The sequence below is a fragment of the Aptenodytes patagonicus genome, chromosome 7 (genome assembly GCF_965638725.1).
Source record: "Aptenodytes patagonicus chromosome 7, bAptPat1.pri.cur, whole genome shotgun sequence".
In the NCBI taxonomy this organism is placed as follows: domain Eukaryota; kingdom Metazoa; phylum Chordata; class Aves; order Sphenisciformes; family Spheniscidae; genus Aptenodytes; species Aptenodytes patagonicus.
In genome coordinates, this window is record NC_134955.1 from 31,803,205 (window position 1) to 31,828,775 (window position 25,571).

Here is a 25,571-nt window from a genome sequence, read left to right on the forward strand (position 1 = left end):
AAGCTTCCCCCCAGATCACGAAAATGGCTTAAGGACTAACGCAGACCGCGCATTTCAGGTAACGTTTCGGCCTCTTTTGGTTTAGCCAGGGCGTTCCCAGGCCCCCCTGCAGCCACGGGGGGCGCGGGCACGCTCGGAACCCGGGGCACGGGGGCGGCCTAGAGCCGCTGGCGGCTGCCCGGCCAGGGCGAGGGCGGCCGGGAAGCTTCGGGTGGATCCCACAGCCTCGCCAAATAAAACGGCCAAAAGAAGGGGGGGGGGGGGAGTGCCCACCTTCTCCCCGCGCTGGCATCGGTCCTCCAAGCCAACCATAGACGAGCGGCAGGGGCGGCCCGACAAGCCGAGGAGGTGGGCCGCGACGCGGAAGTGCTGAAGCCAGCGGGGCTGCCCGGGGCGGGCGCACGGTGGCAGCGCGGCGCAGGATGCTGAAGCTGGCTGTGGGGCTGCTGACAGCGGCCGCCGTGGCGCTGCTGCTGGATTGGTACGCACCTTCGGGGGCGCCGCCGCCGGTGGGTCAGCGCCGCCGCCGGCGGGCCCCTCAGCCTGCCCCCGGGGCGGAGGCCGCCAACCTGCTGTGGGTAGTGCAGGTGAGTGGGGCCGGGGGAGGGGGGCGTGGCCGAGCAACGGGCCGGCGCGAGAGGCGGCGGTTGGCGCCACGCTGAGGTACGGTCACCCCCCGCTTTTCGGGGCTCCGTAGCGGCGGAGGTCGCCGTGCGGGCCCACCGGGCTGGGTGGAGAGGAGGGGCACAGCGCTGCCGCCGGCGGGGGGCGAGCGAGGGGCTCCCGGCTGCGGTGCTCCCGCACTCGGTGGGAAGCTGTGGCACCTTCTCCCGGTAAATGTCCCCCTTTACTGTCCCGGAGGCTTGCAATCAAGCCTAAGTTACAGGTGTTTGGCCAGTTCGCTAGACTACCCAAAAGATAACGTGTGCGTGGTAGAAGCGGGTAATTAAAACTCACCTAATTATTACACTATCCTATATATTGCATCAGTACCTGATACGGTATTATCTAATATCCCAGTGAGAAATGCAGGCTCTGCCTGTCCCTTTCCCCTTCCAAAACACAGAAAAGTTGTGTGGCTGAGTATATAGGTACACAGATTTTTAGCAATAGACGGTACTGGGCCAGCATAAGAGTGATGAATGTTAGGTTAAATATACACAGCTTTGTTTCCAGGTTGAATGTAAAATCTAAATTAACCTGGCATAGTCTTGGAAGTAAACTGTCACGTCTGGGTGCTTCTGTGGCCTCTTTTCTGACTCTTCCCCCCCAGAGCATTCCTGAAGCACTTAGTGTATAACTAACCGCAAGCTGTTTACATATTTGCAGGTAATCGACGGCTGAGATGTCACAGGGGTGTGCAGTTCCTTTCTAACAAATATGCTGCTTTCACTATTTTGCTTTTATTCTCAAACTCAAGGACACTTTGCCTAAATGTATTAGCTGCAGGCAGTGCTCTTAGTGCACAAGCTGGTGTATTATTAGTCCTTTTGTTCTCTCCAATTGCTGTGTATTTGCAACGTCAGTTTTTCCAGTAATTTTTCCTTAAGTGACTTAAGGCTTATCTTCACTGCAGAACAGATTTCAGGATGAGAGATATGCTTGAATTAATGTAGATAAAGCCCCTGTCTTGAGTTGCTATCTTGAAGAGAGTCAACTACAGCAGCATATAGCAGCTGCAGAGCTACGCTGACAATCAGCATGCGCAGCTCCATACTTCTCTTGCCATGTTCTCTCTGGCTGTGTTACTTCCAAGTGGAGTTCTCCCAAGGATAGGTCACGGCACAGCTAATTTGAGACTTGGCTTTACTTTCAAGTGGTTATGTTCTCTTTCAGATGTGCCCTTTAACAGCTGCTTTATCATTGACCTAACTTGGAAATTAATCAAGTACTAAATCCAGCATTGTGCCTGATGATGTTGTGGGAAACAGGCTTCAGGCTCCCTGGTGACTCCATAGGTCTAGCCTAGGTCACTGGATAGAGCTCAAGATGATCGGTTCCGCCCCCAGCAGTTCCTGCTGTGTTTTTCCTCCCATCCACAGGACTGTCTTTTCTTAAATTGAACTAAATTGCAATCTTTGTACTATAATCTTGTATTAATGGCTCTTTCACCTTTCTTATAGCAGAACTTCCTTTCTTACCTAGTGCCTAATAGGCCCTCTAGTTCAATATTTGACATGCTTACAGCTGATTTTTCTCCTGTTTCTGTCAGCTGGATGCATTCTGCTGTTGCTGTAAGCCTTGTAATTCTCCCTTGTTAATGCCTGCCTTTCCTGAGCCACATCTTCTCTAGATAAGGAATGTGGATGGTGATTTCTCCTCACCCCTAAGTCTCTTCCAACCCATTTTGATGAAAGTTACTGCCTATGATGCAATGAGAGAGGCCAAGTTTCCACATCAGTCAGAGGGAGGGGAAAGAGAGAAGAAATGCAGCAAGTAGACTTTTACCAAATTTTGGGAAATTAAATAAGAGCAATTGCAAGCTTTTCCCCTTGGCCACTGACTTCCCTTTTATTGGGACAACTTTTGAAGTTAATTAAAAAAAAAAAAAAGGTAGAAACTCCACTCCCAAGATCTTCATATTTCATGGCTTTTAGTGATGACAGAAACTTAGTCTCAGCTCTCAGAAGTTCTGGGACGCTGTAACTCTTAGAACTTACAAGAAAAGCCTTTTGTAAATCTTAAACTCGTATCATAGTAGGGGGAAAAAAGTGGGAAGATCTTTGTGGAAAATCAGGCTTTCCAACCACTGTCTGCTAAAAGGTTGGATATTTACATTCTCCGTAGTTATCGGTAGAACAGGAGTAAGGTTTCTTGTAAGACTTTTGGCTCAAGAATCTGGAGACAGCAACAACAGAAGTTTTTTATTTTCTCTGATTGCTGAGATAGATGAATTGCAAATCCACAGGCTGAGGAGAAGCAAAATAAGATGTTGTATCCTTGTCAATGATTAAATCAGGTTTGATGTATCGAGGTAGTTTTACTGTGTTCTTTGATTCACCCTAGCTTGAATGTATCAATAAAAATGAAGTTAAGGTTATGTCTAAAAGTGTTTACCTTTTTTAGTGTCCAATTCTGATCTAGGCAAAAGTTCCAAATGGGGAATTTTCCTAAGCAGAATTAAAAAACTGTATTCAGGCAATGTTTTCTACATATTCAAATGACTGAATAAGTAGAAGCTAAGGCATTTTGTCTCCAAGGTATTTTATGTGGATTTTTCAAAAAGGGAAAAGCTTTACAAGAGCCAGGTTTATTAAATTGAATGTAAAAGTTAATGTTTTTCTTTCTCAGGTAGTGATATCGTCAGATGGCCATGAGCATGTGCTCGCTGTTTTTTGAGCGTCAAATACCATTTGTCTAAACTGAGGAGGATAATTTACTAATTGATTGACTGAAGTGGAATGGAAAGTGGAATTGAAAGCATTCACCCAAGATTTATTTTGGACAGACCTGAAAAGCCACAATATTAAAAAAAAAAAAAATCTTTCTTTTCTTATTCTCTCCATCCCACCCTGTATGGCTCTTCTGATGTGAGGGCTTCGACTGTTTGGTTCAGAAATGAACAGCATCTTTTACAGTTATGTACAAGTTGTATCATCATTTCTTGGGCAATCTTTGCCTTCATGAAGGCACATGGAATGGGATCTAAACACACTCATTAGCTCCATTAAAATGCATGGGTAGAATGTTAGAAATCCTTCCATCCAGCTACTGGAAACATCACACCAGGTACAAAATTAGTTATCAGTATGCCTCAAATCCTAGGTAACTTTAACCTATTCTTGCTTTGCAGAACTACTTTGCATTCTCTCTTGCAGCAAGATCACTGTGTTGCATCAAAAGCTCACAGAATTTGAAAGTCAACAGGCCACTTAGAGCCATCAAAACTTACTGTAGATAGCTAAGTATTTCCCCATATTATTGTACGTCCTTAGAGTTAAGGAAATTTTTGTGATGTAAATATGATTTTAGGGGTTAGAGGTGCAATATCATATGTTTGCTTTGCTTTTGTTCTCCCCTAGCCATCCACTTCTGTTTCTCCCTGTATCCCTTATACTGATATGAATCACTATGACTGCTCTTATGTTGCATTTTTATGTGCTTGGCTTTGCAGAACAACCTGGGCAGCAATAACCCTCTGCTTGGGACAGTGTTTCATTTTTCTCTTTTGCAGGTGTCAGATATTCATATCAGTAGATTTCGGGATCCCAAACGATCTCCTGACTTCGAAAAATTCTGTTCTGAAACAATTGATATAATTCAGCCAGCACTTGTTCTAGCAACAGGTAAGCAATTCAAAAGTGTGAATTTCGTGTTGAATGTGCTGTCAAAGGAAGAACAAATAAGCAAAATTCTAGGATCTCAAGAGAGAACTTTAAAGCCTTAAGGTATCTTAAGCAATGGAATTGCAGCTGAAGATAGACTGCTAGAAGCAGATGAGAATAACTTCTCAACTCAAGAGAATTAGTTTTTATTCTGTCTTGATTCTGACGGTGAGTTTAGCGTGTTATACGTAACAAAGACATAATTATGCAATATAGCTATTGTTTTCCCAATATTTTTTGCTACACCTTAGTCCTTGCTAGCAGCTACCTTCCTTCTTGTCCTCCTAGTAGTGATTCTACATCATTCTTCATGTTTGGAATTACAGAAGTGAGCAGTGTCTCTGATTAGTCATTAAGAGCCAGTTCCTCTCTCAGAACAATCCCTGCTCGTTTGTATGAAATTCACCTGTGAACTAATGTATAGTATAATCGCATTTGTTGCTGTCTTGGAATCACAGCCTTGCTTCTCTTGTTCAAGTACATCGGAGGCTGGATTTCATTGCTGATTTCTATTTGTGCATATCATACCAAGACAGGTGAAACAAGCCTTGCCATTTCATTTGATAGCTTGCTATTGCTATTGAAATGGATGAAGTTTTGGCAAGCAAATCAAAAAGACTTTGAGCCATTACTATACTATGCAAGGCTTTAGAATCTTAATGCTAGACCTGGACTTTTGCTTCTACAGAGTTACTTATCTGCTGCTTGCTTTTTAAGTTAAGGGTTCAGAAATAGCATACATCTTTTAACTAGCAATGCAGGGAGGCATTACTATATGAACAGAAATGTGAATGGTTCGAACTTTAATTGGAGCTTGAGGGGATACAGAAGGTGCGAAGTTAAACAAAGCTTCTATGACTAGAATCTTTGTGTATAATGAATGCATAACAATTTTCTTTACTTTGGCATGGCATTAGTAAAAGTGCTGCAGTGACGTGGTTGATAGATGTTTGAACAGGCTGCCGCATCTGCATTAGAAGGCATTTGCCCTTATAGTAACCTCTTGGACCAGATGACAGGAATGTCCAGATTGCACACAGGAGGCCTGCAGCCACTTACACTAGGAGGCTTGGATTGCGTGCTTGCCTAGTTACAGTATTTGTGTAAGCTGTGTAGACCTCTAGTTATATCTCACCTTTGTACTCTTTCAGGTGACCTGACAGATGCTAAGACGAGAGACAAACTGGGATCTGAGCAGGTAGAAGTAGAATGGAAAACTTACCAGTCAATCCTGAAGAGATCAAGGGTCATGGAAAAAACCAAGTGGATAGACATCAAAGGGAATCATGGTAAGAAGGAAATGAAACATCTCTTTCTTTCCTGTGATTACAGAGCTGATTTAGGCAAGTTAGAATATAGAGGTAAAGTGTTAGTACTTACTGGCATGTTAGTGGTGGTTATGAGTCAGTAGAAGGGCTTGCCATCCACGCCTGCTCTACTGAGGGCACACTTTGTTTACAGGCACTTACTGGAGTTTTAGTACCAGGGAAGTAAGAGTCTTCTTTTATTGCTTTTGCCTGGCAAGTGGTAGAACATAGCTTCAGATGTTAGTTTCCAGGTCATTAGTTTATATACCCGATCTTTTAATGGAAGGGCAAACTGTAACCTTACCCTACTGAAGAAATGGTTTCAATTTACTTTTCATAGCTTTTCCCCCCACAGGTTTAAGTTAAAAAGTATCATGTGTTCAGCAATTAAAGGAAATTTGGTTTCTTTTGAATAGAAAGAACTCATGGAAGTTTGTACCCATCCTAGCTGTTGCTACATTCTCAGCATTCAAACACAAGCTTTTGTACCCATCGTAGCTGTTGCTACATTCTCAGCATTCAAACACAAGCTAACAACCTTGTAGGCTGTATAAGCCAGCCGTTACAGGAAGGGCAAAACTAGAAAGCCTAGCACTGGGAAAAAAAAGTGCATGCTTTGTCATATACAGCCCATATATGACATTTTACTCCGATTTCCCTATCAGGCTTCTGTTACCAGACTGAAGGGAGAGGTGGATCCTAATTGCAGTACAAGCCTCCCCGAGCTGCTGTCTGTTTTACACATGCTATTCTTTGATGCTATTGCTACTTTATTTTCCTTGGATGAGTTAGGTCTTACTTATCGAGAATGCACCCAATCCAAAAAGCTTCTGAAAAGCTTTATGGTCAAACTGGAGACACATGGTTAGCTTTTAGCCACTAAATGACAATTCACATTCCCACAACAACTTTATCTTTGAATTGAAACTTAAATGAGAAAACTATTCCCACTTTTAGGTCAGCTGCATCAAGTATATAATGTCTTCTCTGCACAGTTAGACAGTCTGCTTGTCAATTATGTATTTTTAAAAAAGTAGCTCTTCAGTGCCTGCTGAGACAGCTTTATCTCAACATTAGGAAATAAAATACAGAGGTCAATGATCAATTTGATCTGAAAGTTTCTTCATTTCCTCTTTCCTCTCCCTTACAGATTCATTCAACATTCCACACCTGGATAGCGTTCGGAATTATTACAGGTACTTTTATTTACCATACAGATGCCATTATAGTCAAGGTCAAATTCACTAAACAATATTCTGTTTTCAGTTATCACATATGTGCTTTTTCACTGACTTTCCTATAGTCCAGGATCATATTTGCTATTCCCTCTGTCTTTTCCATTGCCAGTTAGTAGAGCAGAATAGATTGAGAAAATAGAGAATTCTTTGCACAGACTTCTTATCTCTTATCCCTCTGTGTTTTATAATTGAATGTATTGTAAATCTGCCTGTGTCTAGGAAATGTTCTGTGCATTGTGTGTTCAGTTTCCTCAGAACAGTTGTGTGAGATATTTCTGTAAAACCAGTGTTCCTAAAGAATGCTTTTCCTCCTTAAAATAGATGAAAAAAGAAAGCAAAACAAAACATCACTCTTCTTTTATGTTCTTTCTGCATCCCCAAAAGAGCTTTTCATGTCATATGGGTCTAAATTTTATCTGAGCCATTTCTTCACATCCGAGTCATTTTAGAAAACTGAAAGTAGAGAAGCAAGAAGGCAGATGATGATGATGGGTGGACAAATGTTCTTGAGGAACACACTTGAGATTTAAATGTGAAGATAGGTGAGGAAACTTTCCCCTCTTCAGCTGGCTTTTTTGCTTGTACATTGTAAAGGTTGCCTCAGTTGTAACTCATGTTTAACTTCTCAGTTTCTCCTGCCTTTCACATCTGAACACAAAATCTTGTCTCATAATTTTGGTGGTGCTTTCAGCTTTGACTCTTTGGAACTGGAGGAAGACTTGGAAATCTAAATTCTACTTTAATTCAGGCTCTTAAGCCATCCACTTTGCAATAAGAACACAGATTAGACATCTGATAGTTTAGTTTGCTTCAGTTCCCTGTGGCCCAGCAGGAGCAGATAGGTTTTCCCATAAATTCTGTGGGATAGCATCCTGCAGCAGCTGCATTTGCAGGAGAACATGGAATTCACATGTGGGTTTACCATTAAGGGATGAATGTATGGTGCTAACAAGGCTTTTGGATGCGCTAGTGCAGTGCACATCCCTATATCTTTTGCCACAGTTGTGGCTACGTGACAATCTAGTATCAGTCTTCCACTCTAGTTTAAGGCTGCTATCAGAAGTCCTCGTGACACACATGGGAAGATGTAGAACCAGTGAATTTGCCAGATCATCCCTGACTTGTTGGTTGGCCTGGACAAGCTTACTGTTTGGAAAGATGGATGGATCACCTGCCTCTAGTCCTGAAGATGTACTGATAGCAAAAGGGATTGGAAAGGATTAGGGTGAAATTTCAAAGCAGTTTAGCCAACCTAAGCATTTTTGAGTGAAATTCTAAGTCAGGTGAAAAAGTCTTTGCTTATTAATTAACAGTCTCTTCCTAAACAAATGTGTTCTCATAATGGTTTTTGCTTCATTATAGTCTGTCATCATAGCAAAATAAACTTTAATGAGATTTATCATACTTCCTAAGACTGAAGAAAGGCACTAAGAGTCCTCAAAAGCCATTAAGCATCACTAAAGGTAGAACTATCTTTACAGGGACAATTTTATTTATCTGATGCATTAATAAAATATAAAGATTAAGAAAATTTTTAGTAAATGTGCCATGCTCTAGGAAGAGAGAAAGGAGATGGCGGAGTGAAATGGAGACTTGTGGAAGCCTTTCTTCTCCCCCACCGCTGTGAAGGTAAACAGTCAAAAGGACAATGGTGTTTTGTGTTTTGTTGGGTTTTTTTTTTCCTTCCCCTCCTGAGCAACAGTAAGGCACTGTCTGCTTGCCTTTAAGTGATCCTGAACAAATAATTCATTCTTTGCTGTACACCTTAGAGTGCTGTAGCTTGCACATATAAAAATAGAGGCTAAGGAAAACAGTTATTCAACACCACATTCTGGTGTTCATTTATGTATTAAAATTAAAGAAGGCAGCAGTTGTCTTGAAATACAATAATATATTTACACAAAAACATGGGTTCCTATTTTACATCCACAGCATGAGCAGAGGATGATTCAGCTGTTACACATACTCTTAAGTGGGACTAAAGGCAGAAATCTTAGGATTATGATACTGAGCTTCCCGTTTTCTTATTGACGTTCATGATGTTCATAAAGATAACATTAACTTCAAAAAAAAAACCCATTGTAGAAAGGGTCTTACGGCATTGCAAGTATTGATTTATATCTGAAACTTGTTTTAACATATTGGCTTTTATTCTGTTCAGGTCAACCTTTCTGGCAATTTTATTGTTTATTCTGATTGGTGGAGGAATAGTGATATGAACTGCTTTCTGGATGGCTGTGTTCAAACTATACTCATCATCTGAACTCGGGGATGGTTTAGCTTCCACATATCATGCAGGGAGTTTTAAAAAACAAAACAAAAACACACACAAAAAACCAAACCCAAACCACACACACACAAAACAACAACCCCAAAGCCCAAAAGAAAACAAAAAAAATCCCCCCCAATTAAACCAAATAAGTTTTAGTTAATCTCAGATTTACTCACAGCCATCTTAGTTACAGAATTTAATTCTTAATTGAGCAATTTAGTAGATACCATTAGTTGGAATGTTATCTGTCTTTGCCAGTGGAGGATATGTGCAATTCCCATCTAGCATAAAGTATCAAAAGCACTTCAATTTTAGAAGTAACAAAAACTGAAAATACCTGTTGTCAGTGGAAGGACAGAAAGCAACGTATATATTCATTATTACGTGTATTTATCATAGCCAATATTAGCATAAAACCACGGGGAAAAAAAAGGGGGAATTAGTTGACATGTCTCTTAAGTCCTTCCCTGTTTACAGTTCTCTCTTAGAGTATTTTAAGATTAAGATTCAACAGCTTGGTTAACACCAGGTAATGTGCAGAAGAGCAGCAACCCTTTTTGCTCTCTTCTTTTACTCTTTGAATGAAGAATTCTGATGACTTTCCACAGGTGAGAGGAGAACTGGTAAGATTTGCTATGTCAAGAAACAAAAAAGAGTAATAAGCAACAGGAAATGCTGCCTTCTTTACTATTTATAAGATTTGGTGTAGTGTAGTCTCTCTGTTCTGGATCTTCTGGAAAATAGCTGAAAAGGTTCAATATTTCTTTGGTTCAAAATCATATTCCATTAGCCAACAGTTGATCATTCTACATCAGAGTAACTTAAGAGATCTCTAACAAAATAGTGGAGACAAGACTTGATGTCCCTGATATTTCTAGGTAAGCAAGGAAAAATTCTTTTTGAAAAATTCTTTCAGATACCAACAATAAACACAAGACAATAATTTTTTTTTTCCTTTGCAGATCTCCTTTAATTAAGAGTGGTGTAAGATCCTGCTGTCCTGTCATCTTGCCTATTTGTTTTGCATCATTTATGCTGCTGGCCTATCCTTTATCCATAAAAAAGTACCATGTTGCTCAGGGAAAGTGTATTTATACTAACATTTTTTTTTTTTAAATGTTTGTGTGCTAACCTGCTGCTTGTCTTAACATGTGACCCATGTAATGCATCTTCTTTGAAGTACAGACTTTTCAATGCCATTGATTTTTAAGAAGAGACTTTACTGCAGTAACAAGATGGAGCTAGATCTAATGCAAGAAATCTTGCATTTATGCTATGCAGGTCATTTTTGTCATTGCTGCAAGCTTTTCTAACAGCAATATTTCCATTTTATTTTGGCAGGAAATACTCTGCTTGGCGTAAAGATGGCTCTTTCCATTACATCCACACCACTTCTTTTGGGAACTATTCATTCATCTGCGTGGATGCCACACTCAGCCCAGGCCCTAAGAGACCCTATAATTTCTTCGGGATTTTAAACATGGTATTTTATAAGTCTTGGCATTCCATTTTGCTGGCTGTTTTACTTCTGTAGTGGTTTGTCTGGGGTGTGTGCTTGTTTCTTTTTATAAAGAAGAATTGTCTGAAAGATTTGTGTTCATCTAAAAGATTCTTTACATTTTTAAGTTATTATGCACGTGGGACACTTGTTTAGAAAAATGAATGTGTCACTTAACATATGGAGTATGTGTGTTTTCTCTCTTAAGAAATAATCCAGTACAAAAATGTCAAATCAGACATTTTAAGGACACTGTCAGTAGTTTCTTAGTATTTAGCTAGACTTGAGTGATAATTTCCTTATATGCTGTAAAGTTTAAAAAAAAAAAAACAACTTTCTAATTTCACTCCTTTTTGCTTTGTTCGATGCTTTTTTTCATTAATATTACAGATGAGAGAGATGCTTTTTTTCATTAATATTACAGATGAGAGAGCTGCACTTACCAATGGAATAATGTGAAAGATAATGCTACAAAGAAATGTGTCATTTATGAAAGTGAGGTCTGATCTTCTGAGACCATAAAAATTACATGGTATTGTTTTGAAAGAATAACATAGCAGCTTAGATAACATTTTGCTTCCCTTTGATTTTTCTCTGTAGTTTGTTGATATGCTATTGTTCTTGAGATACTCTTCTGAAGTGTTGGCAGAGAGTTACTGTGTTCTGGTAAACAGATGCCATGTTTTGCCTGTGATAATGGCCTCAATGAAAAGTAAAATGTTCTCCCTCTAATCTTGTCTAAAGGAGGCTTAATTAACACTTAAGTGTTTGTAAAGCCCTTGGTGATACTTAGATGAAAGGTGATGTAGGAGTGCCAAGTACTGTTCTTATTGTTTACTGTAATCCATAGTGGGTGCAGTAGATCTGCACACAAACTCTCAAGGAGCTAAGAAATGCAGTTGAGTCTAGAGCTCCTGTCCTTGGCTGCGGTAAGTCAAGCATTTTGCTTGCTAATTACCCAGCAGCAGGAGTCCAGAGAGGGTCATTTGCAGATTTTTGCCAAAACTGAAAGTAAAGGTAGATACCTGTAACTTTTAAGAATTAAACCTCTGCCAGGAATTTGAAAAATAAATTAGATTTGTATCAGTGATCTGATTGCATAGCTTAGGTAAAAAAATTCTTAAAGCCCAAATTCATAAAGGCAAAGGAAATACAATTTCACTTAATAAGCCTGTTACATTAACCCAGAATGGTATACTGAATCCATTCTTTTTTTAATATACCTTCTTTTCTGTTTCCTTTATTCATGCCCTTCAGCGTTTCTTTTCAGGTAGGAGGGAAAAGAATATGTTGGTGGTTCTCTGGGTTACCCTAAAAGATGATCTGCAAAATGGTGAAAGAGTGGATTTGTGTTCTTTTCTGGTTTTAGTTTTCCTGCCTCCTTTGTTAGACTTGGAGATCTTACTGGTATTGGGGATCTCTCTAGACAGTAAGTGGTTGATTTAATGTGGGAAGTCAAACAAGTAAGGGAGAGATATTTTACCTGCTGTGCAAAGTGTTACTTTTGCTTAACTTTAGCAATGGCTGAGTAGTATTTTCAAGATTCAGCATCATAGTTTATCCAGTTAAATGACTGAAGCATATGGTGCACAGTTTCTGTGGTCTGTCATGCCTATAAAAGGCCATCTAGCAACTCAAGAGATAGTAGGGATGATAATTGTAAGGTAAAGATGCTTGTAAAATCAACTCAAGTGTGTCATCTTTGACTATATAAATAAGCAATAGAAAGGATAGAAGTATTGTTTACTAAAATCCTTCGTTATATTTCACTTTTCCTGTTTTGGGTTGCAAGGAAGATGTTGAATGTCTTTGGTTTCACTTTCTTTTCCAACATAGGATTTTAGGGATCCATCTAGAAGTATGGTTTGTTCATGCACAGTTCCCTGAAGCAACTGAGCGTATTCTCTGTGTGTTTAAAAAAAAAAAAAAAAAAAAAAAAGTATTAATTGCATTCTTCATTAGTTTCTTTCTGCTTTCCTTTTGCTATTCTTTCCAAATAGCCTGAATGTTAAACAGGTTTGTTTGGTTGTCTTTCAAACACCTGCCCGTTTCAGAGTCAAATGAAAGAGCTATCTTTGATGGCAACAGAAAGTCTACACAGCAATCATACTATCTGGTTTGGCCATTTTCCCACCTCAACAATCATCTCCCCGACCCCAGGAATACGAACATTAATGAGGTAAGATCTTTCTTTTTTTCCTGTGTGTTTTCAGTCTGAAGTACATTTCTTGCCTCTCTTCACATACTTGTCTGTCACTTTTCAGGTTTTCTGCCATCGTATTTCCTTCCCACCCAAATAATCACAATTCTTATGTTCTTTTCTTAGTTCTGCCACAGCCTATTTATGTGGACATCTCCATACAATGGGTGGGCTGATGCCAGTCTTGCACAGTCAACACCATGGCGGCACTCTGGAACTCGAATTGGGAGACTGGATGGATAATAGGAGGTAAGTAAACCCTATGTGAGCAAATTATTATATGGAGCCTACCTGGTTATACTGTGATTCCCTTTTATGCTGTTTGGAGAATTTGAAAGAAGCATTAGATCTGCCTGTCTGGTTATTACTATTAATGCTTTTGAAAAATGTCTCTGTCTGTTTGGGATGGTTTTCCCTATACCAACAGTGTGCTAATAAATTAAGTAATTTTTTGATTTAGGAACTTGGGAAGCATGGGAATCAGCTGTGCATGCAGTAGTTTGTATCAACAAAATTTTTTTCCTTTCATTATAGGTACCGGATCCTTGTGTTTGATCATGACCTCCTTAGTTTCGCAGATCTTAACTTTGAAGAATGGCCTGTAGTTCTCATCACCAATCCCAAATCCTTCCTTTACAGCAGTTCTGCTCATGAACCACTAGTCAAAATTATTTATTCCACTCATATCAGGTACCCTGTAATCTCTTGATTTCACAATATTTAACTATATTTTAACCAAGAAAGACCCCAACTATTATAATGTACATCTATATGTATATACACAAACCTTTTTTTAAATGCGTTTGTCCACTGTTCTCAGAATTCACTTTTCTCTGGAAGATTGTTCCTGAGAGCTCACTTTGTATCATATCCGTGATAAAAGGGGATTATATAGTAGTAATTCATGTTTGTTTTATTTATGCAGTTATTTCCCCTAAAGTCAGTTGAACTTTTCTATGTAACCAAAGCTGGGAGAGTTAGATTAACACGATCTGAGTGTTTTCTCTATTTGCTTCGGAATTTTTAGCCTCTTGTGTTTTCAGTTTTACATCCCTTATATATTAAAACATATTAAGGCTCTGCCAATTTTCATATTTGCTTTAAATCTCTCCATCTTTCCATTTCTCCCTTTTCTATTTTTTTCATTTATATTTCAAATTTCTGTGCCCTTTGCGACATCTTATATTTGCTGTTTGACCAATATGCATGAAATATATGGGTATCTTGCATACACAGAATTACAATCAAAAGAAGTTCATCATACTTTTCAGTTAGGAAGCAGTGTCCTACTAAGTCTACCTACTTTGCAGTTTCCTATTTAGAACCTTATCTGAACATTCTTATGATTATATTAAATATATGAACTGTTAGAATCATTCACCATAACTATGTGAGACTCCTTCATTTGACTGAAACATGCTCTGGAATGCCTTTCGTATTACCAGAAATGAAAGAAATTGTATGTGCAATATATTGAGTCTATATTAGTATCACTGTTGCTCTGAATATTAGCACTGCCAAGTGATACTACATTTGTTGGTATCTCAGATCTGTAATATCAGTCTTGCGTTCTACTCCATTTCTCATAAATTCAGTTACAAAGACTGAGAGGTTATATTCTGACCAGAAAAACAAACAAACAAACCCAAAAAACCCCAAACAAAAAAAAAAAGCAAGCCCCAAAAAACCCCAAACCACCACCAAACCCAAAAAATAACCCACACCCAACAGCAAAGGACTTCAGAGAGAGAGACTGGCAATTTTTAATGAAAAGTATACAAGTACTTGATTATGTGTCTGTATGTGTGCAGGAGGATGCATCCCACTTGTGTTAGCAAATGTTTTGACAGCAAGAGTTCTAAGATCATTTCTGCCAGGACCTGAGGATCTCTGCCACTTTTTCATCTGTTCCACAGCCTGGTTTTCTATCCTATTCTTTTGCACAATACTATACAGAACTTCTCTTTTTAACTGTAGGAAAGAGCTACCATGTTACCGTTAGCCTAGAGATATTTCACCGTTTTAATTTCTAACTCTTTTGATCTCTTAAGTACAAGGTAGCATAATCTTTAGGGACTTCTCTTGAGGAAGTGATGACAAATCTGCAAGTCCTGTAACAAATCTGTTTATTTTGCTGTTTATTCACTCCTTAGAATTCTGGCCTTCTCTCCTTCTGTCATTATCTCTGTCAAAGTCTATATAGACGGAGTTCACTTGGGGAAGGCGCATCAGGTGTCTGGCCCTCTCTATGTACTGCAGTGGAGCCCGCAAAACTACAGTGAAGGGTTCCATCACATAGATGTGACTGTGCAGGTAAGGTACCTGTTGGCATTCTTTCTATTGAATTTTTACATTATCACGTCTGCTCCATCACCCTTCTGTGTCACATAACTAGGGACAAAATACATAACAGACTTCCTTTCATATTTGTCTGATTACAAAAATGAAAAAACACTGACTGCTGAGCACTAAAACATTCATGAAGCATTTGGACAAAAAAATAGGATTCTTATTTTTCATGAGAAATATAATAAGACATGATGAAGAGCAAGTAATTGGTCAAAAATAAATTATTTTGAGTAACAGGCAACAATTAACTTTTAAGGTTGTCTTTGGAAAAAAAAAATAATCGGGCTTGATCAAGGAAAATAGAAAGTAGCATCATGTTAGTTCAGAAGGCAAAGGAACTGGATCTGGAAGATTGGAATGCTGTCTTTGATTATCTGTTTGAAGTTCTTTTCATGATCTCTTACAGGCTGACAGCGAATATGGTTTCTGTTTCCCAGAACATCAGACTTAACTGATACTAGATTACTGGGTGGAAAAAAAAAAAAACAAACCATTTTTCAGTGAATGCTTCTGTTCTTGCTACTATAATTTATTTTTGTACCTTCAAGTGGCCTTCAAAGAACTTGATCGGACTGTTCTAACATTCTGCACATTTGCACAATAGTAATGGGAAAGTCAGCTTTGTCCTGCTTGGTGGAATCCAGCTAGGCATTGTTTCTCACAGGACAAGAGCAATACTGCTTTTTTTTTTTTTTCTGATGGCGTTTCTGTACTGCCAGTGTTCTGCCTCCTCGCTTGTTACCAATTTCTGTGATGCTTTACTTGGGAAAGCTGCATTTTATAAGTGGTTTGGTTTTTGTTTGGTGGTTTTTTTTTAATGATGATGAAAACATGCACAAAACTGAGTAACATTTGAAGAGGGTTATACAGGCCTGCACAGCAACAGTTTGCTTACAAATACATGCTTGTTATCAGATAACTGAGTGGGATTTTTAAAAAACTTAATTTCCTTTCCCTTCCAGTCATAAATCACTATTACATCTAGTAACTGAATAGTTTTGGGAAAGCGAGGAGGATGAAGCGTTAACTTGAGTTAGGTACCAGGAGAAAATAGGAATACTCAATTCCTGTACATTGTTTCTGGGATTGTCCAAATGTTTTTCTCAGCTGTAATCACACTAAACATACTGAATCCTTTACTATAAATAAACCATTTATTATGTACTGGAAGATAAGTTGTCAGTGTTACACATGCAGAAATACCAAACTGTTGAATAAATGTAGCGCTGTTACTGTTTATCAATATCAGTTTCTAGCAAATATGCCAGAAAAGAAGTACAACAAAGCTTCAAAATATTTTAAGATGGGCTATTATCTAGAACTGAGCCTTCAGAAAACAAGTGGTGGTGGTGGCCAATAAATAGTCACTGTCTTCCACAAGTTGCTGAATCTCTGACAGGATCTCCTTCATATGTAGCACTTTCAGATTATGATCTTACGATCACCAGTTTATTTGAAACTACAAAACTGACAGTAGGTAATCCTTTGTAGGGAGAAGTATTTAATACAGCAGTATGCCAGACATGTATGCGTCAATTGCATCTTTCCAGAAAAGCTGCAATGATAACTAGCAACTTTAACTAGATATTCTGTGTACTACTGGTATCTAATTGCTCTCTTATTTTATATCAAACTAGGATGCTTCAGGAAGAATTAGCACGCAGGGTCATATATTTGCTATGGAAGAAAACCTCTCTCTTAGATTTGGCTTTTGGCCATCTGTTATTCTTCTCACTGACCACTATGTTCTAGTAAGTACTTTCAGCAAAACAGCTGTTTTCTGGTTTCCCCAGAGACTGCAGGAGGCATTTTCCTAATTCCTGGTAGACTTGAATGCACTTTGCTTTTTCCAGATATGACTCCATTGGAATGTCACAAATATTTCAAGTTTCCTTTCTCAAGTTGTGCACTTCAAACGTGAATGTGCAGCAATGGTTCATGCAAACAGTTGACTTCCTGGATTTAGTCACAACTGTCCATTTTTGGGTATAGGTATACACACATTTTCTGCAAGCAAGAAATGGAAAAGAAGCTACTGGAGGTAGCAGAAAAAGGAAACATTAAATCAAAGAAAACTTCACTGTAATCTGTTGCAATATGTGTACTGGCAAGAACGCTGGAAGAAGTCTCACATCAGCTACTGACATTATAGCTAGCTCTAGCAAAGAGGAAGGCAAAATTTTCATTGACTTCAGTAAGTTCCAGGTCATATCCAGAAGTGTTACAGCTCAGTACATGCAAAGAAGGCATGTCCTAATAGTTTAGGTGCACTTACAGAACATAAGAAAGTCCACATTACTGCAGATAGCATCATAATTCGCTCAAAATTATTATATTAGTTTTGTTAATCAGTAACCAATATTCTCCACAATGTCTTGAACTGCAGTTCTATTTAGTACAGCACTCAGAAAATGTTTTACATAGGAAGCGTTTACACTTTTTCAATGGATGTGTTTTACAAACCCCGTTTTTGAAAGATTCAGGTCTATCACTTTCAGCCATCCAACTGAATTTAAGTTACTGGACTTGCACCTTACTGACTTGAACTCCTAAGTTCCTTTTTACTCTTCGGTTCAATGACACCATCAAGCTTTGAATGTGTGTTTCAGTTAGAAATCTTGGTATCGTTCTATCAATGTCCGTAAGGCATGCTCAAAGGCAGCTACTACTCCAGGGCTGGCTTAGAGTTAAAACTGTCTTTTCAGGCTCGTGTGCTCTTTGGGCTGATTGTGCTGATTCAGATCGCCTTGCTCGTTATTTTCAGATACCTCCAAAAGCCAGCACTCAAAGGTATGAACCAATATTTGTCTGTGGTTTTTAGAGGATCTAATTTTCCCTAAACTTTTTTTACTATTTATCTGTATGCTAACTATATAAGTAATTGCGCTGTTAATCTCCATATGCATTTTGCATCTGGTACTGTGGGGTTTGATTGGGTTCTCAGAAGCTGCTGTTTTGCTTTTAAGGGGACCCAGAAAACCTGCAATATATCAAATAAAGTAAATTAAAAACAAAACTGGATCAGGTATCTTTTGTTTAAACAGAAATTCAATTGAGTCTAAAGGTTTCATTTTAATTTTCTCACTGAAGAATCCAATGCATAGGGAAAGAAGTGTTTTATTTTGTATTAGTTCTCTGTGCTTGTTTCACTACAGCTGGCACAGAATTCTCTGTCACCTGAGTGATTTCCTCCTACAAAAATAATTTTTGTTAGGCTTGGATCTTTCTCAAAATAATGTTAAGACCAGTTCTGTCGTAACTTATATCTTGTTTGCGATAGATCGGGTAAATGAAAACTAATACTGTTAAGCTCGTGGTGTTTATCCTTTAAACAATTGTTTGAACCACACCTTACTAATGAGATTTTTCTGGAAGCCACCTCCCTTCCTATTCATGTCAGTGTATGTCCCTTCCTTTATACTCATAATCACATAGCGTCCCAAGGTAACTACTGCAACTGCTTACATAGAAAAAGAACAGATTTTTCAGTTGCCTTTATGGAACTCAGCAGCTAAAAATGAAAAGAGCTAGCACTCTGTGATCAGCTAGGTCCCTGTAGACCATGACAAATGTTTTACAAATTAGTGAACAAATTTGTTAGAGCTGTTGATTTCCAAAGGTCAAGCTTGCCCTTTGGGAGTTAATGCTTTGTGAGAAGGGCAGCCATGTAATAGGTGAAACTCTAAAAGCTAGCTTTTATAGGAAGGCGCTCTCAATCTCAATCTATGAATTCTCTGCTTCAGTTAGAAAATTAATACTGCGGTTTTTTGCTAACATCACACACTTGTCAGAATGCTGCCATTTTAATGCCTAGCCTTCATTTTATCTGAGTTGCTATCAGATCTCACTAAGCAAATTTAATCAAAGAAAATCCAGTTAATCTAGTCCATGCTGACCTGCCTTTTTGGGTTTGCACAGTTACTGTTTTGAAGCTCTTGCTTTTCATTTTAATATGAACTTTCTCCATGTTTTTCATTCTAGCTAACTTCATTTTCTGGGTATAGAATGGTCATTCAATTTTATTTACATACAGTAAGTGTACTCATTTAGAGTGGCAGCTTCTTTTGCTGTTTTTAACATAGATTGCTGTATTTATTGGTTCCTTACTTTCAGTTATCATAGTAATAGTAGAAATGCATTCCCTTGCGTTTGTTCTGTAGACATACCCAATATTATTTTTATATTTCTTATTTAATAGAATGAGTAAATAATGTGCAGATTTGTTTCAGAAAGACCAATATTTTTAATATATGTGTGTGTGTTGCAACCTGAATCAAGTGTATTTTTCTTAAATGTTGTCTCTGTTTAGAAAAGCCAGGATTGCTTACTCTGACCTCGTATTCCCTTCATGTCTTCAGTAAAACAAACACCTTCTATTACTCAATTATGGTTCTGAATTTATACACCATTCTGGGTAAGTAACCTAGAGTACTGGGGGACATAAATTAGTATTTTTAAATTACACATCAGATCCTGATGAAAAATGAGACTTCTAACATCTTGTAGATTTTCCCCATTCTCCTAAAGTTATAAAATCTATGTGGAATTTGAAAAGTTAATGTCCAAAGAGACTAAAGGTTTGTTTCTAAGAGCCTAACTTAGAAGCCCTAGAATTAAACACTTAAATTATTAAATTACTCTGAAAGCAAAGTGAGTATTTTTAAATTTAATTTGGTTTTCACTTATTCTTTGAGTAAGATCTGGTTGTACCTTGGTGTAAAATGAGTATATGGAATGTACATTTCACATGACATGTCACGAAGACATCTCGGCTCTGATGCTAACAATTTTAGCTTATTTCTCCTCTGATAATATGTTACTAAAATAGCTACTTTCTTGGCAGTCAGTGTAGTAAGCATAACATAGTGCAGCCTGCCCATTTTGACTTCTAAGCTGAGCCAAGCTGGAATTGTTTATGACCATATCTTTCATTTGTCTTACTGTGATTCTGGGAAGAGGCCAGCATTTGAAAGGATCTATCTCTTCACTTCTCTCATAAGCAGAATGTTATATGCAGTGCTGAAAATTGTCACAGAGATGAAACCAACTTAAAAATATTTTCATTGCATGCCACAACTCATTGATGTACCATGATCTTTTCACATCAGGAACGTTCATCAGATTGCTGTTTGTTGAAGATTAAAACGTTAGGCTTATTACTATAGACAAGCAATAGAGAAGTAATTTTCCCGTTAAGCACTTCATGCTCAGGAATACAAAGGGCCATGTGAAAAAGGGCCATGTCTATATTGTATTTTCTGATGGTGCTGTATGTTTGGTTTCCTCTCTTTCAGGACCATGGTTTGTAGGTGAACTGATAGATGGCCAGGTGGGGGCCTGTTTTTCCTTTGGGGTGTTCGTTGGTGGTTCCTTCTTGCAGGGCAGTCTGACATTTGTGGTTGGGATTTTACAGGTACATATTTATAAAAATTAAGGGTGACAAACTGCTTTCTTCTGGGAATTTTTTCTGGGTTTTTTTTAATAGTTTTATAAAGAAAGGAGTCTTGGAAGGATAGAGAAGATTAGTGGCCATGCCTGACTACAACAGCTCTTTCTTACCTTTCTGCAAACTTAAAGGGCAGAAAGGAAGGAGGTTGTGCATTACTTTCTCAAACTTCTCTTTTTCCTCTATTTGATGTTGCTTTGGACTCCCTGGATGTCTGGATTAGAGGCCATCTCTACAGATTTACCACTCTAAATTTTTCTTTTGGTCCTCAGCTCACACACAGGTTGCAGTGATTAAGCAAAAGGAACTGAATGGCCAGGGCAGCCCTTGCACACCGAATAACTCTTCAGATCAGTAGGTGTCACTCTCTAAGTACGCAAGTCCAGTTTTCCCAGCAGTCTGACCTGCCTGCCCTCTGGTTTTCCCAGCTGCCATTAATCTGAAAGAGAGGGTGTAGTTCCTTGGCATTTAAGCCAGGCCAAGCTAGTGTTGCCTCCTTCTTGGTCCCTCCCTTATGCCCACTTGTCTGACACCACAGTGGGCTGGGTCAGAGAGCTAAACTGACATAAGGATCTTCCTTTTTTACTCTGCTAGTATTTTGCCAAGTCTAGCTCCCTGAACCGGCTCCAAGGAAGGTCAGATGCATGTCAGTGCCTCCCACTGCAAGGGAGTGGGCAGGAATGCTTGGCCTGGGACTGAGGCACAGGCAGCCACAGCTCTATCAGCTGCAGAGTCTTAGAAGTGCATCCTGAGATTCCAGCTCTGGGAATTGGACTCAGCCCTTAGAATGGGACAGTTTTGGGACAGAGCACATCTCTTATCTTTCTTTGCCCTCATGTATGTTACCCAGAACACGTGGCTTACTCATCGTCTTATTTTGCTCTGCTCTTCTTTTCAGATGTTGTTTTTCAACCTGCCATTAATGGCCTATCTGTGCTGGTGCCTGTTGCTGCGATGCCAGGGTCACAGCTTCCGTTCTCACATCCGTCATGTCCAACACCTCATGGCTGTGCTTGTTCACCTGGCAATGGCACTCCTCCTGGCCTGGCAGGTCTATTCCTGCTATTTCCTGCTGCGAACCTATGGGACCTTGGCTTTCTTCCTCTCCCCAATGAGAACGTGGCTGGTGGTGCTGACCTCAGCTCTGATTTATAAAACCTGGACACTGAAATCATCTGAGCTCAGAACTTACATAGTAGAAATGAAAAACTGTCAGAGCTCCTGAAGTACAATACAAGTATTCAAAGTTCTTTGACTTAAAAACTGTCAAGGGACAACCTATAGTTTTGTGATGCTGGAATGCCATACAGCCCAACCATTAGGTGGTAAGATCTGAAGCTGCACCTGCATTGCTACAGAGCTGTATTAAATAGTAAATGTATAACAAAATGTATTATATACTTTCATTGTATTATACATATAGAATATACTGTATAATACATGTTATAATACAGTTATACATTAATACAGTAAACTGTATAATAATCTCTATAATAGGGCTTTTTGTGATACAGAAGATAGATATGTCTGTTTAGATCACAAATGGAAATGTTTGCTCATTACTACTGTGAATGGAAAAATGTTTTTAATTCATTAAATTCTTGATTTTTATAATGCTGGGAAAAATGAGCATAGATCTTGATAATGAGCTCCAGGATTTGTGCTTAACTCTGCTTTTTATTTCAAGATTTACATATATTTTTACACGACTAACTACAGGAGTAGACCAGATGTCTTTATGAAGTGATGGTTGTTGCAAAGGTGCTGTGGTGGCCTTCACAGTAAGAGTCCTACGCTTATACACTTTTTCAGTTCACAATGCTGTATACGAGCAGTTTATAGGCTGTTAGGTGTGTATATGTGTGTTTGTGTTTATGCTTACCTGAGCCATGGCCTATTGGTCTTGTCCTGGGAGTGCTGGCTAATTAGCATGCTCTCTCTCTGGGAGGAAGTAGTTATGTTTTTCACTCTTGAGGTTTTCAATTTTCCCACACTTGACCAGTGAAAGGAGAGTGAATGATCAGTGTTGCTGGGATTCCCAGCTGTAGTCAGAGTTCAGCTTCAAAGCAAAGAATGGAGGCAATATCCTCAAGATGGGAGAGCCAGAAGGAATCGCGTGGTCCGATGCCTATAATGTCTGCAAGCGAGGGGATCAGGGCTGTATTTCTGGGTCAGATGTGCCAAAGAGTGACCTAGGAAAACTCACTTCTTTGTCTTCAGTTTTTCTAAGTCTAAAAATGATAGAACAGTTACATTTATGAAGAATGTAATGATCCAGAGCCAAGAGAGCTGAGGTGCCTTTATCTGTAAAGGACAACACTGACCTGCTTCACAAGACTGCTGTGAGTGGAACATTTAAAATACTTTAGGTAATTTTACAGTAACTTATTTATGGCTCCTCAAGAAAAAGGAGGGGTAACTTATTTATGGCACCTTAGAAAAAACCAGCAGTGACTGTAGTAGAACATACAGGAAAATAAACTGAATTGGAAGAAAATAATGATTACAATTAAGACTTTTGTTATGTCTGAAAGATGACAGTTTTCCTATTCCTTAATTCCTGTTACTCAATGATTGATGATATAATAGAAAAAAGAAAGTAACAGCTTTCGTTTGCATAAGTTAAATACACTGTTAAGAGAATACAGAATGTCATTTCTTGCTACGTTTGTTTTGTAAAGCTGTTAAAAAAATCAAAGAGGCAGGGCCCAAAATTTACTTGTGAGAAACACTACTGAAAAATTAATTAAAAAAAAAACCTGACATTTTGCAATTAAATTACTTTTATGTGATCAGGGAGCATAAGAAGTGGCAATGAAATACTTAATATTTATACCCTGTGACAAGACCCTGTTCTGAAATGATACTTTTTTTGTTGTGATTGTTGATATTAAATGGTGGTTGTAATCAAATGTCTATGGACTTAAAAAATCTTACAGTCTGTCAAATATTTACTTTGTTGCTCCATGGGATGTGTTTGGTAGGTGGATGAAATTCTGTTAAGAATCTCTCAATGCTATTAGTGGGGCGAGCAAAGATGTTTTATTTGTAGATGTGCTATCCCTGGCTCTAAGGACTCAAATGAGAATGACTGCTCTGAAACGTGTTTGATGTGTGAATTATATACGTATGTGGGAATGATGTAATAAACTTTGAGAGAAAGGGACTATCCTACTGCCCTGGTAGCACAGCGAAGAGCACACTGTAGAAACTTAGAACTCTACCCTGCATAGGAAGCACCTCTTAGCTGTGTCTGTAGACCATGAACTATCGCAGCTTTTTGTTGCCTAACAGACAAGTAAAACTTAACTTACCTTGTCTCACGTTAATTCAGATTTTGTCCTTAAACAGTTTTCCAATATTCTAAAACCTTAGCAGGAAAATACCAACTTTCCTACTTGAGCTGTACACTTTAACACAGGAAGACTTTATTTGCCAATACCTCCTTAAAAGTTTTGTAATTCTTTGTATCTCATCAGGCTGAAAGTTCTTAGAAGCACAGACTGGGAGCTAGCCTCTAATTTAGCTGTCCTTACCATATAGGCAAGTGGTTGCCCAAGTTAACTGAGTAACAAAAATCACAATACAGTATGTTTTCCCTTAAAATTCAAACAAAATAAATTGGTTTCATAAAATACAGCCCATCTCCTAGAACGCATCACGAGTCGCTTAAATGAACCAGTGATAACTAGACAAACCTCTGACAACCAGGCAGATATTATGATAAATCTGCAAGCCACCCTATGAAGAAAACCTCATTTGCTCCTCTGTTGGCCTGTGGTGCCCAGAAGGCACAAATCAACATAGTGGACTGAAGCGAGACATTCCAGTGATAACAGCCCCTCTGTTGTCCCGATGAATTGCCTGGGTTTGGTCCCCTTTCAAAATTAAGCTCTTCTCATTGAAAGGCAGCATTTCTACTGAGAAGATAACACAATACTGTGCTGTAACGTACTTTAGCATTTACATCAATCGGCATCAGTGTAAGATCTCTCACAGTGTTACGTGGTTTATGATGTGTTTTTCCAGTTTATGGATTAAAAAAATTTATTAATTTTTTTATTTGAACAGAAGCAAATGGTTTTGGCATTCATTACTTCTGGCATATAGTTCTCTTTCTTTTAAACTAGTACTGCATGGCTGTTGCAGGGTAAGCATGAGAGTACAGAGGTCTTCTGAAGTCAAGAGTATCCTTTCCAAGCTGTTCATTAGGAGGAGAAATTGGAGCTACATGAAGTGAGCAAAGCAAGTGGCAGATCGTGGAACCAGGCTGCTGAAGTACTTTACATACTGCTGGCGGACATTAGTATGATCTGTGACAAATCAATCTTTCATAGTATAAATGCTTCTATTACAATACTCTGCAGGGTTTGTTGGTTTGGTTTGGGTTTTTTTAATCTGCATGGAGGAGCTCCTTTAAAATACTTAATTCCCATTTGAAACGACTCTAAAAGGACACTTGAAATGATTATTTGGAAAGAAAAATAATTCTGAGAATGGCTTTCAAATACATTTTGTTCTCTTTTTTTTTTGAAGTCCCTTTAGAAAAAGCACATGTAAGTTTTTCATGCTGCTGCTTGCTTATGAAGGAATTCTTGTGTTCATTGGTGAATTACATCCAAGATGCTTGTGAAATGCGTAACATAAACTAGGAAAAAGAGAAAAGATTATTTTACGTGCGTTAGCCTCGGTGCTGTGAGGGCTGAGCAAAACTTGCAGAGGGCAGTTCCCAGGGGAATGCCATTGCCATGCATAATTTCCTATAACTGTCATCAGTGAAGGCCTGTCCAATCCAGTGATCCCAATAAAGAGATCTTGGCATTCAGTGTAGTGGAAAATGCAAGGAAAGGGGGGAGAGAGGCTTTCTCCATGTGCTTTTCCCACTATGTCTATAGCATACTAAAAAAATAAAAATAATTAAAAAAACCCAACCCAA

The 25,571-nt window shown here is 38.8% G+C and overlaps 1 protein-coding gene across 6 annotated transcripts; it reads left to right on the forward strand.

The window, feature by feature from the left end:
* Nucleotides 1-23,589, forward strand: TMEM62 (transmembrane protein 62). Of its 6 annotated transcripts, none has more exons than XM_076344700.1 (14): nucleotides 1-58; nucleotides 4,175-4,286; nucleotides 5,477-5,614; nucleotides 6,783-6,828; nucleotides 10,484-10,625; nucleotides 12,695-12,819; nucleotides 12,967-13,089; nucleotides 13,375-13,530; nucleotides 14,994-15,153; nucleotides 16,827-16,940; nucleotides 17,895-17,979; nucleotides 19,499-19,603; nucleotides 20,484-20,602; nucleotides 21,534-23,589. In XM_076344700.1, the coding sequence occupies exons 3-14, from the start codon at nucleotides 5,575-5,577 to the stop codon at nucleotides 21,858-21,860; spliced, it is 1,542 nt and encodes a 513-aa protein (XP_076200815.1). In that variant the 5' UTR covers nucleotides 1-58; nucleotides 4,175-4,286; nucleotides 5,477-5,574; the 3' UTR covers nucleotides 21,861-23,589. The 6 variants fall into 6 exon arrangements, 5 of the variants coding, with proteins under 5 accessions (XP_076200815.1, XP_076200812.1, XP_076200817.1 ...); XM_076344697.1 differs by lacking the exon at nucleotides 1-58 and adding an exon at nucleotides 459-587; XR_012995897.1 differs by lacking the exons at nucleotides 1-58; nucleotides 4,175-4,286 and adding an exon at nucleotides 20,908-20,989 and having other exon boundaries at nucleotides 5,512-5,614; nucleotides 21,534-21,601.
* The last annotated feature ends 1,982 nt before the right edge of the window (nucleotides 23,590-25,571 follow it).